We start from the raw sequence: 12160 nt of genomic DNA on the forward strand, positions 1-12160 counted from the left end.
ATAGTTCTGCTAAAGTGAGTTAATGTGCACCATGCAATATTTACAAGCTGTTTTTAATAAAAACAGTGTCCTCACTCATCACCATTTATGGAGTATGTGAACCTAATTATCAATGTTCAGGAACTACCTTTCTTCATTACAGAGCATGTTCTGTAATGCCTATGTTCTGTAAAACTGGGAGAGAACCACAGAGTTAAAAATAGAGGCTTTTACATAGAAATCTATTTGGAGATTCGGAGAGAGAAGACGTGGATCGAGAACTTTCCTCAATGGGATCACCTGACACCCTCTCTCCTTGCACAGTGCTCTTTATACACTGGGGAACTGACACTCGTCCTCTTAGTCTGCCTGCCAGAAGAGGGGAAAGGAGTGCTGGAGAGAAGCTCAGACGGCTGTGTTGGGTGTTGAGCGAAAAAAAAGCATTTTAATTCTGTAAACTGTCAAGCGCTGAAAATTCAACAGCAAAGGTAACAAGAATAAAAAGCATAAATTGCTTTCTGGCCTTGCTTCATAGTCTGTCTTGCTTACTGCTTTCAACGTCTAACTGGCAGAAGTCAAATTCACAAACAAGTGAGGCTTGCATGGTTCTTTTCAAACAATCGCATGACAAAATAAATCTAATTCTCTATGAAGAAAAGTGCTCACGTTTCTCAAATTTCCACAAAGGTCATGGGTGGTTTCTGTGTGGGTGGTTAATTTCCATGTAAAAACAGTCTTGCAACAAGTTTCAGATGTTGGTACAGTGCTGCCACAACAGTTTGTCAGCATTTTCTGCTCTGTGTTACCCAACTGGATAACAAGTGATAATTCAATAATAAGTTCTGTTTGCAACATATCTGGAGCCTTGGAGGAACAATGATTGACACATTTGCAGAAAGAAAACAGGAGATAAGCCAAGAAACGTTATGCTCTGTGATTTAGTGTAATAATCAACTGGGTGTTTGTGATTTTCACAGCTCCTAAAAGGGTCTTGCTCCCTTAGTTTGGCAATTAATTCAAAACACGACTCCAAGAACTGTGATAATAAGAGGACTACTTTGCTAATCCTTCTGAATGTCAATGCTGTCCATTTCTTTTTTCACATCATTAGTTTTAAAAGGAACCAGGCCAGGTTTGAGTCTCTGATTAACTGATCCCTGAAGATTTTTTGTCACAGTCCATTCATTTCTATGCAGACATGAGGATACTCTATATAATAAGTGAAAGCTATTTAGAGCCAGCTGTCGGAAAATAGATACACCGGTCACTACTGCAGGATTAGTGTAGCACATTTAAAAGCTTGAGTAAGACACTCTAGTATTATGTTGCCAAGGCAGAAGAGCAGTAGTATATGTTTCAAGTGTCAGCTGGTCATTTAAGTCACTGTGGTACTGTGACAGCACACCACTGCAAACCGGACCTCACGTGGTAGTGGTGTCTGGGCTTATGTAACAGCACCAGGTTCACCTTTCTAGATGCTTACAGTAACATTTTAAATAACATTTTCACACAGAAAATGTTAGAACTATAAAAATACAAACAGATAATAATCCTTGGCTCAATAATGATGAGTATGTGCAAAAATGTGGGATTGCAGTACTACGTTTCTCTTCTGTGTCACAGATGTCTAAAGGACCAGCAGTGGGTATTGATCTAGGCACCACATATTCCTGTGTGGGAATCTTCCAGCATGGCAAAGTGGAGATCATTGCTAATGACCAAGGAAACAGGACGACACCCAGTTATGTGGCTTTCACAGACACAGAGAGACTTATTGGAGATGCCGCCAAGAACCAGGTGGCTATGAACCCAACCAACACTGTATTTGGTAAGAACTCCAATACCCAACCGACAAATCGGTTGAAGCAGTGATCAAATAAAAGTATTCTTTGTGTCCTCACTTTATAACCACGTAAATATTGTCGATACACTCCAAACTGAACATTACATTAACCAATTCGAATTTTTTCCATTAAATCTATTTCCAGATGCAAAGCGTCTGATTGGTCGTAAGTTTGACGATCTCGTGGTACAATCTGATATGAAGCACTGGCCCTTCAAAGTCATTAATGAGTCATCCAAACCTAAAGTGGAGGTTGAATATAAGGGTGAGATCAAAACCTTCTACGCAGAGGAGATATCCTCGATGGTCCTCACCAAAATGAAGGAGATTTCTGAAGCATATCTTGGCAAGGTAGATAAAAGTGAATGGATAACAGGATCGTTGAAATTAGGTGGAAAAGTTGGGTTTTATGCAGGAAAAAAACCCTGCAACTATCAGCAAACTAAACTGGCTAATCTTTCTAAATATGAATACTTCTTGAAAATATAATAGCACTGAAGTTTAATGACTTTGACATGAAGCAGGTTCCCCAGGTTATCTAGTGTCTGTGGTGTCTGTATAGTAAATTATAGTTAGATAAAGTGGTTCCTTACAGTTTTCATGTTTGCAGTTTCAGATCTAAAAAAAAGAAGCAATATTAACTTAGTGTCTTATTCTCTTTACAGCCTGTGACCAATGCAGTCATCACAGTTCCAGCTTACTTCAACGATTCCCAGCGTCAAGCCACCAAAGATGCTGGGGCCATCTCTGGCCTTAATGTACTGCGCATCATCAATGAGCCTACTGCTGCAGCTATTGCTTATGGACTGGACAAGAAGGTAAGCTAATTTTAAAATGTTCAGCTTTTGCTATTTTGGCTTCCTCTTTGTAATTCTCTCCTCTCAATTTAGGTCGGTGGGGAGCGCAATGTGCTTATCTTTGACCTCGGAGGTGGTACTTTTGATGTGTCAATCTTGACTATTGAGGACGGTATCTTTGAGGTGAAGGCCACTGCTGGTGACACACACTTGGGCGGTGAGGACTTTGACAACCGCATGGTGAACCATTTCACAGCTGAGTTTAAACGCAAGTTCAAAAAGGACATCATCAACAACAAGCGAGCCGTGCGTCGCCTCCGCACAGCCTGTGAACGCGCCAAGCGTACCCTTTCCAGCAGCACCCAGGCCAGCATCGAGATCGACTCGCTCTACGAAGGTACAGATTTCTACACTTCCATCACCAGGGCCCGTTTCGAAGAACTCAATGCAGACCTGTTCCGTGGAACCCTCGAGCCTGTGGAGAAGTCCCTGAGGGATGCCAAGATGGACAAGACACAGATCCATGATATTGTCCTGGTGGGCGGCTCCACACGTATCCCTAAGATTCAAAAGCTGCTCCAAGACTTTTTTAATGGTCGTGACCTCAATAAGAGCATTAACCCTGATGAGGCTGTCGCCTATGGTGCAGGTGGGTCTCTGCAGCATTTATCACTATATATTTCAGCTATGGCTCAATAAAACAGAGCTGCTGACTGAAACCATAATCAGTTTAACTTTGTGGAAAATCTCCACAGCTGTGCAGGCCGCCATCTTGGCTGGGGATAAGTCTGAGAATGTACAGGACCTACTCCTGCTGGATGTCACACCCCTTTCCCTGGGAATTGAGACAGCTGGAGGAGTAATGACTGTCCTTATCAAGAGAAACACCACCATCCCCACTAAGCAAACCCAGACCTTTACCACCTATTCAGACAACCAGCCCGGTGTGCTCATTCAGGTACATCAGGGTTAAAGTTGTGTAACTGTTTAACCCTTATGCCCAGCTGCATTCTAGGTACTTGTGTACACTAAAACCTGACTCTGATACATTAAGCTACAATATGAATAATTGTTTTCAGGTGTATGAAGGTGAGAGAGCCATGACTAAGGACAATAACATCCTTGGGAAGTTTGAACTGACTGGTATTCCACCTGCTCCAAGAGGGGTTCCTCAGATCGAGGTGACCTTTGACATTGATGCAAATGGCATTCTCAATGTGTCTGCAGTGGACAAAAGCACTGGAAAGGAGAACAAAATAACAATCACCAATGACAAAGGTACAATTATGAAAAAATACATACTAATTCATATATCCAGCAGCAAATTTATTATGAAAAAATCAAATCCTATACATGAATGCAGGGGGAAAAAATTTAATTCTGTCACAGGCCGGTTGAGCAAAGAAGACATTGAGCGCATGGTGCAGGAAGCAGAGCAGTTCAGGGCTGAGGATGAAGTCCAGAAGGAGAAAGTGACAGCCAAGAATTCCCTTGAATCTCTCGCCTTTAACATGAAGAGCACCGTAGAGGATGAGAAACTCCAAGACAAGATCAGCCCAGAGGACAAGAAGACTATTGTGGACAAGTGCAACGAAGTCATTGCATGGCTGGACAGAAACCAGGTAAAAAGCCATGCCTTAAAAGTAGACCGAGGTTCCTCTTTATCTAAAATTGTGAAAGCAGTGAGCATTACATTGTATCAAAGTTATGAATCAATATCCTTTTTCCTTTTCCTGTCATATGCTTCCTGTCAACTCCTGACCCACAAAGCCTTCTGTCATAGTAGAGTATATTTGCTCTTTTCTTTCCCCAGATGGCAGAGAAGGAGGAGTATGATCACCAGCAGAAGGAACTGGAGAAGGTGTGCAACCCTATCATCTCTAAACTATATCAAGGGGGCATGCCAGGAGGAATGCCAGGAGGAATGCCCGGTGGCTTCCCTGGCGGTGCAGGAGGTGGCTCCTCTTCTGGCCCAACTATCGAGGAAGTTGACTGAACTCAGTGTTTTTTACTATTTGCCAATAGATATTCACCTTACCTAGTACACATCTGATAAATATCTAGTCAAGTTTATAACAAATGTTTTGCAATATCTAAGCACACATCACATTCAATATCCAGATGCATATTTAGATAGTTTAAAAGTCACACCTTTGTATCAATGCTTTTTTATGCAAAAAATCATTAAATATCAACAGTAAAATTCTGATTTGAAAACTTTAACGTGTGTATCTTCTCATTTGTGAAACTAAGGTATGCACAGAGACACTCAACTTGCAGCTGTAGAAAAGTGCAGATAAAACTGGTTCCTGTAAACGAACCACATGTGATCTGATCAGTATCTTTTTCCTGCCTATTAACAAGAAATATTTACAGGAAATATTGCCACAATGAAAGAAGGTCGATGTTAAAAAGAGGTGAGATGTTGACTGTAAATGTGTGAGTTTGAAAGATAAGATGCAAGCAAGAGCATGTACCTTGGAACATCTTGATCAAAGGTCAATGAAAGGTTTTTCCTGTCTATTACATGACAACTTGGTGCTTTTGCCTTTTAGCAAAATGAATTTAGAATTCAGCAAAAACTGAGTTTATCACCAGATGCCATTTTCCCATACTGTGGGCACATGAAAGGGGGGATTGTGGGTGGGGCATGAAGACCTACACATGCAGTTCAGGGTCAAGCGTATTGGATGTGCATATAAAAGCAAGTGTGCCCCATATCTGAAACTCGGGAATCACGACCGAAACACAAACATGTTCTTGATCATCAGTTGCTTTGCTCTTGTGGCCTCTGCATTGGGTGAGTGATTTGTGATTTCATGACAAAGAAATTTGCTACCACACTCTGAGATCTGTGGTGGTAGTTGTGGATTTTACTCTTGCTGTTTGACTAGCTGCACAAAAGTAAACACTTTACACACTGGTCAGCTGTGTGCGAAAATGGGAAACACAGTTAAGCATTTTGTGCACCACCAAAAAAGACAAGTACAAAAATACATACAGAATTAACTCTGACACTTTTTGTCAAATAACTTTGAGCTTTTTTTATGTCACTGGGTCTCAGGGTGTGGAGTGCCTGCTATCAAGCCCCAAGTGAGTGGATACAACAAGATTGTGAACGGGGAAAATGCTGTGTCTGGCTCCTGGCCTTGGCAGGTTTCGCTTCAGGTAGTTTCAGTTATTTACTACTCACAAACAATGTGGTTTTGCTACAGTCACAATTTACAACAACTTATTTCATTTTAAATTAAAATGTAGAAGTTTGTTACAGATATTTTTTTTTCTTTATTGCAGGATAGCACTGGATTCCACTTCTGTGGAGCTTCACTGATCAACCAGTACTGGGTTGTCACTGCTGCTCACTGCGGTGTGAAGTAAGTCACTTGAGTGCTGTAGCAACACAATAAGTCTTCCAACACTTTGATCATCCACCTGATTTATTTCTTTTTTTTAGTCCATCACGCCACCGTGTGATCCTGGGAGAACATGATCGGCAGTACAATAGCGAGCCAATTCAGGTCATGTACATTTCTAGGGTGAGCTATAATACAACACAAATGAAAGTTGTCTTCATCAAAGCCCTTGTCTGAATCGTATTATATTTGTGTGTGGTTTATCCTCACCTCTTCATCTAGGCCATCACTCACCCCTACTACAACTCCCAGAACTTTAACAATGACATCACTCTTCTGAGGCTGTCCTCCCCAGCACAGTATACTTCCCGTGTGTCACCTGTGTGCCTGATGTCCTCCACCAGCAGCATCCCCTCTGGAACCAAATGTGTCACCACTGGATGGGGCCGGACTGGAGTAACATGTGAGTTTTTTTCCAACGGGTAAATTGAGATAATCATCTCACAATACACTGGTGTAAAAAACTTAGTTTACAAAAAGGTAATGCAGATAAATAAATGAATAATATACACTGCTGCATAGTTCCTGGAGAAAAATGTGAAAGACTTTGTTTGCAATTAGACTAATTCTTTTTATTCCTATCCTTTTTTTTGTTTTTCTCAGCAAGCCCTCGCTTCCTCCAGCAGACCGCCCTGCCTCTGATCAGCCCTGATCAGTGCAAGAGCTACTGGGGTTACAACAGAATCACTGATGCCATGATCTGTGCTGGTGCTTCTGGAGTGTCTTCCTGTCAGGTAACAACCACTTCAAAATGATTATGACAATGATCAGAAATACTCTTAGAAGGTCAAATTTTAGGGGGTAGCTCAGAATTTTCAGAAAATGCAGAAATTAAATGCATCACTGCTGAATAATATCAAGAGCATGATAAAAATATAATATTTTCTTTTATATCAACAAAGTAAAAACATCCCCTTTGTCTACTTTAGGGTGACTCTGGTGGCCCTCTGGTCTGTGAGAGCAGTGGTGTATGGTACCTCACTGGTATTGTGTCCTGGGGAACCTCTAACTGCAATGTCTACACCCCTGCTGTGTATTCTCGTGTGTCCTACCTGCGCAGCTGGGTCGACCAAACAATTGCTAATAACTGAAGCTTAAGAAAAAAATAAATAAATCAGCAAAACACACATGTGTAGGCTTCCCTTTAATATACTGCTAGCAAAATAAATAAGAGCACACCACGTTTCCCATCTTTCCATCAATGATTACAATATTATCGGTAAATGAATAACAATCGCACTAGTATTTTACTAGTTATTACTATTACAACTGACATTTGATGTTAGCAAATCCCACAATACTGATGTTTGGTGAATTTGTGACAAACAGAACAATAGATTTCTAAAACAGCTACTGTTGGTTTGTTGTTTTTCATGCCCATCTGATAAGCCAGAGAGTGAGGGTGATTGGGTAGGATAGTGAAAGTGGTTACTAAAGACTGCATAGCAGAACTAAAATGTTGGAAACCACACACTATAACAAGACAGACCTTGTACAGTATTACACATGTAAGGCGTCTCCCACTTTTGAAGCATAATTACAAAAGTGTTGCAGCATTAGCATATTCTGGGGTGTTGCTGGTTTTCTATCAGCTCATTTCTGCGTGCGTTGCTTCATTTGCTACCGCGTAAACTAAAAGGGAAGAGTAATCAAAGACTTCTAGAAGAGGCAGTAAAGACAGAATCTCTCAGCTAAAAGAAACATGGGGACTGGTAAGATACTTACATGCCTGTTGTCAGTTCTCACTAAAACAGAAATTTAGTTAAAGCTGTGCACATGTTAAGTTACACAAACTGAAACGCATGATCTTGTGATATGGTGCATAGATCATGTGCCAATACTTTAATATACATATATAAAATCTGCAAAGCACTTATTTTGTGTGTGCGTGTATATATTATATTATATTATATTATATTATATTATATTATATTATATTATATTATATTATATTATATTATATTATATTATATTATATTATATTATGTGTTAAAATAATAATACAATACTTCACAGGTCAATCTACACTGGAATCAGCTTCGACATACATACAAAGAGCCGCCATTATCATCTACTGTGTGATATTTATAGTTGGAACTCTGGGCAACGCTCTGGTTATCTACGTGACTGGATTCAAAATGAAGAAAACTGTAAACTCAATTTGGTTTCTTAACTTGGCCATAGCTGACTTCCTTTTCACAGCCTTCCTGATATTCTCAGTCATTTCTCTCTCTCAGAGTCACCAGTGGCCTTTTGGACAATTCGTGTGCAAGCTCAACAACTTTGTGAGTTTAGTCAACATGTTTGCCAGCATCTTTACTCTGACAGCTATAAGTTTGGATCGTTGTTTGTCCATCTGGGTGGTGGTGTGGGCACAGAACAAACGCACAGTCTGCAAAGCTCGGCTCATATGTGCTGGTATCTGGGTGACTGCTGCGATCTGCAGCACTCCTTATGCCACTTTTCGCACCGTGTTAGGAGATAATGGGACATATTACTGTGGTTATTCTATGACACATGAACAAAAATGGAGTCTCCACATTTTTCGCTTTGTTATGGGCTTTGTGATCCCATTCCTGGTAATAGTCATCTCTTATGTGGCCATAGGGATCCGTGCAATGCGCATGCAGAGAACAAGGAGAAGGAGATCTCGCAGAATCATTTTCTCCATCATTTTTGCATTCTTCATCTGCTGGTTACCCTTCCATGTTTTTAACTTTATAGAATTAAAGGCTGTGAATAACCCAGACCTCTGGAACATTGTTAGAATCATGGGTCCTCTGACTTTGAGTCTGGCTTTTCTGAACAGCTGCCTGAACCCCATCCTCTATGTTTTCATGTGTGAAGAATTCACGAAGAAGCTTCGGCAGTCCATATGTTTTGTACTTGAGAGTGCTCTGGCAGAGGACCACGTGTCATTTATCTTCACTCACTCCATGTCATCAACATTTTCAAGGATTTCCCGAAAGTCAGACGCTGCCACGACTTTAGAGAAGCTCAACCCAGCTGCTTTTGAATCCTGCACAGAAAGCAAAGTAGTCATCACTGAAAAGACACTTAGCACTTAATAAGATCTCACCAATAGATGATGAAATAAATCAATAATGCAAGACGTTCATCTCATCTCTTTGAAACATACAGTATAATGTTGGTACCCTGGCTCTGATTATTATGGGTGTCCTATAAGTCTGTTGGGGTAAGGCACAATATAATTATGCATGAAACCATAATCCAATCAAATCAGTCGGATTAAGTTCTTGATTAATCAATTAATGTAACATATAACACAAGTTTTTTTAAAAGAAAATAAGACTTCTATACTGTGGTTTTGAAGGTCTTGGATTTCTATCATTTGAATGTCAAAATTTTTACATCATTTTTATATTTGTATATATATATCTACATTTTATTGCTCCAGCTTCTTTAACCATGTAAATCACTATCAACATCTATAAAACTGTGACAAGTGACTGAACAGTGATTGAGTTTTTTGCATTTTTCTTTTGTCTGGTAAAGAAAAACATGATAAAAGGGTGCATTTGACTGACAAACCTTACTTGCGCCCTGGCAACCGCTGTTTTATCTTACAGGATATCATGGTGCTGTATACTTCTTGCATTTGCAAAGTGGAACACATTGCGTAAATCAAAGTACACCACAAACCACAAAAACATCACTTTTAAAACAAAACAACGATGAAAACAGGTCCCAAAAATGACCAACATTAATATTATTTGTAAGCTATTAAACCATGAAGTGTGGTACATGAACCTGAGATTTAAACAGCATCTATCTTATCTTGCTGCACAGATGTGCTGTGCTTGCTTCTTTTTTCTTGTGGTTTTTTTTATTATCAGAACAACACCTGCTTCACTATTCATGCTAAAACTAAAAGACAGTGGCCATGGAAACAAAACAACACCATATAGAAGGCTTCTGTGCAAATGTGAGTAAATGCTGACTGGGCCTTTGTCTTTATAGGAAATAGTGATACAGGAATTTGATGACATATACATATATATATATATATATATATATATATATATATATATATATATATATATATATATATATATATATATATATATATATATAGAGAGAGAGAGAGAGAGAGAGAGAGAGAGAGAGAGAGACATGTATTCAGTTTTGTACCACTGGCGCACTATGACAAGCAGACAAATTCCTCATTTGGGTAAAACCTTGGTGATAAATGTAATTTTGTTTGTGATTGCGATTCTGGCGAGCTACTTCATCAGGCCAGGTCTCTGCAGGCTATTGTGTCTAAAGTATCTGAAGCTTCACAAGCTCTAATGCTGCTTTTGGTACATCTTCACTGTATGATTTCTGTATAAACTTTTGTATAACCTGCTTAAGATGAAGCAAGTATGTGTCAGCATGAGCTTGTGAAAACTGCTTAGCTAGGCCTAACAATGTTTCACTATGTTATCTGTTAACTGTTTTGCTCAGAAGGATGAAGTGCATGGCCAGCGCCAGGTGGTGGCCTGGGAAAGGATAGTGGGAGTCTTGTTTGTGCAGCAACAGCCCAGGCTGGACAAAAGACTGTTGTAACTGAAACGATATACAGTTTGTGGGATGTTATAAACATGCTTGTCCCGAGGTTAGAATGCTCATTACTATGAACCTGTCATGTTTGGGAGTGTGTATGTGTATTCTCCTGCGCAGTAATAAATAGTTTGTGTCATGGTCCCCGTGTCTGCCCGGCCGGCTCGACAAGGCCACATGTGTTTTTGTGTACGTTCTCCTCTTGCCTCCCCGCCAGGGCGGAGCTCACTGCGGGCTCCCGCCCTCGGCGTACACACCTGTGTCTCATCAGGCACCAATTACAGGTTGGACACTTAAGGCCGGGACGCAGACAGTCTCATCGCTGGATGATTGTGTGAGACACGTTAGTGAATCTCAGCTTTGTCATCTCTAGCTCTGTGAAGTTTGTCTGTGATTTCTGCGTTAGCGTAACCCACCTTTTTCTGTGCACACTTTTCCCGGAGCCGTGACCAACCCGACGTGTGAACCTTTGTGAAGAGAGGAGCAAGAGTGAACGTGATTCCCTTCCCGGACTTTCCTTTATGACCCTGGACCCCCGCTATTCCCTCACTCTATATATCTGTACCTGGTGACTTTGTAAATAAACATTGTTTCTTGCATTGACCTCTGCTCTGCTCTGCGCCTGAGTCCTACTACAGTCCGTGACAGTTTGATCACAGCTCTTTCAGTGTTGCAGACTTTATTTACAAAATTCCACGACAAAAGACAACAAGGAAAAGCACAAATACTAAAAATGAATGCAGACACATTTGCAACTGTGGTATTGGAGCTGTCCTGTTGGGCTCTATCTGTAGCTGGTCAGTAAGTTCAGTATTTGTTACCTCTTTGTCACCCACTCATTTTCTGGATTGGATTTGTACTCAGACATGCACAGATGATCTTGAGAAGTTTGTGTTAACTATTGAGAAAATGAAATTGTGGGCCTTTTAAAGAATCTCCAGGAAAAATCTGTAAATAAAAGATTAATCTTATTGTGAAAATAAAATATTTCATATGAGTCATTTAGTACCTCCCACGTTAATTTGACCAATATAATGTGACAGCCTTCTATCCACCAAGACAGGTTTTATGACCTTTAATAATGCTTGCACATCCAATCTGTCGGCGTAGGTTGAGATCTAGTGACTGTGGAGGCCATTTGAGTACAGTGAACTCATGTTAAACTAGTTCAAGAAACTACAGCAATCCTCCAGTAGTCTGTAGAATGTAAACAATGCTCGGTTGGTACTTAGTGTATTTAAGTGTGCAAAAAAATGGGTGGATCCATTCTGTCATAATATTTACACCAAATTCTGATCCTATAACAGAGACTGAGGCTCATCAGACCTGGCAAAGCTTTTTGGCTTCTGAGTGGCCAGAGGATTATCATGAAGGCTTTACACAGGAACTGTTTTTTATGTTGTTGAGGTGCAGAGAGTAAACGTGCTGCTGGGAACGTTATCCATCTCCATCTTGGTGATTCCGAACCACATAATGAAAACTCACGTTACGTTTTTTTCAGATGATTCTATGTAAATCCTAAAGATGGCTGTGTGGGAAAATTACTGTAGAATATGCAGCAGTTT

General features: G+C 40.3%; 3 protein-coding genes across 3 annotated transcripts; all 3 read left to right on the forward strand.

Moving 5' to 3' along the window:
* The first annotated feature begins 320 nt into the window (after nt 1–320).
* hsc70 (heat shock cognate 70) lies at nt 321–4833 on the forward strand. The gene is made up of 9 exons (XM_085422637.1): nt 321–467; nt 1603–1807; nt 1968–2173; nt 2488–2640; nt 2713–3268; nt 3375–3577; nt 3699–3897; nt 4009–4241; nt 4433–4833. The coding sequence occupies exons 2-9, from the start codon at nt 1603–1605 to the stop codon at nt 4613–4615; spliced, it is 1938 nt and encodes a 645-aa protein (XP_085278763.1). The 5' UTR covers nt 321–467; the 3' UTR covers nt 4616–4833.
* Nucleotides 4834–5334: 501 nt separating this feature from the next.
* LOC146658902 (chymotrypsin-like protease CTRL-1) lies at nt 5335–7239 on the forward strand. Its single transcript, XM_085421793.1, has 7 exons — nt 5335–5419; nt 5684–5787; nt 5914–5993; nt 6074–6155; nt 6255–6435; nt 6636–6766; nt 6962–7239. The coding sequence occupies exons 1-7, from the start codon at nt 5374–5376 to the stop codon at nt 7121–7123; spliced, it is 786 nt and encodes a 261-aa protein (XP_085277919.1). The 5' UTR covers nt 5335–5373; the 3' UTR covers nt 7124–7239.
* Nucleotides 7240–7734: 495 nt separating this feature from the next.
* LOC146658903 (C3a anaphylatoxin chemotactic receptor-like) lies at nt 7735–9101 on the forward strand. The gene is made up of 2 exons (XM_085424171.1): nt 7735–7744; nt 8049–9101. The coding sequence occupies exons 1-2, from the start codon at nt 7735–7737 to the stop codon at nt 9098–9100; spliced, it is 1062 nt and encodes a 353-aa protein (XP_085280297.1). The 3' UTR covers nt 9101.
* The last annotated feature ends 3059 nt before the right edge of the window (nt 9102–12160 follow it).

This window comes from Rhamphochromis longiceps, linkage group LG11 (genome assembly GCF_057381845.1).
Source record: "Rhamphochromis longiceps isolate RC_006_pf linkage group LG11, R_longiceps_female_GT1.1, whole genome shotgun sequence".
Taxonomy (NCBI): domain Eukaryota; kingdom Metazoa; phylum Chordata; class Actinopteri; order Cichliformes; family Cichlidae; genus Rhamphochromis; species Rhamphochromis longiceps.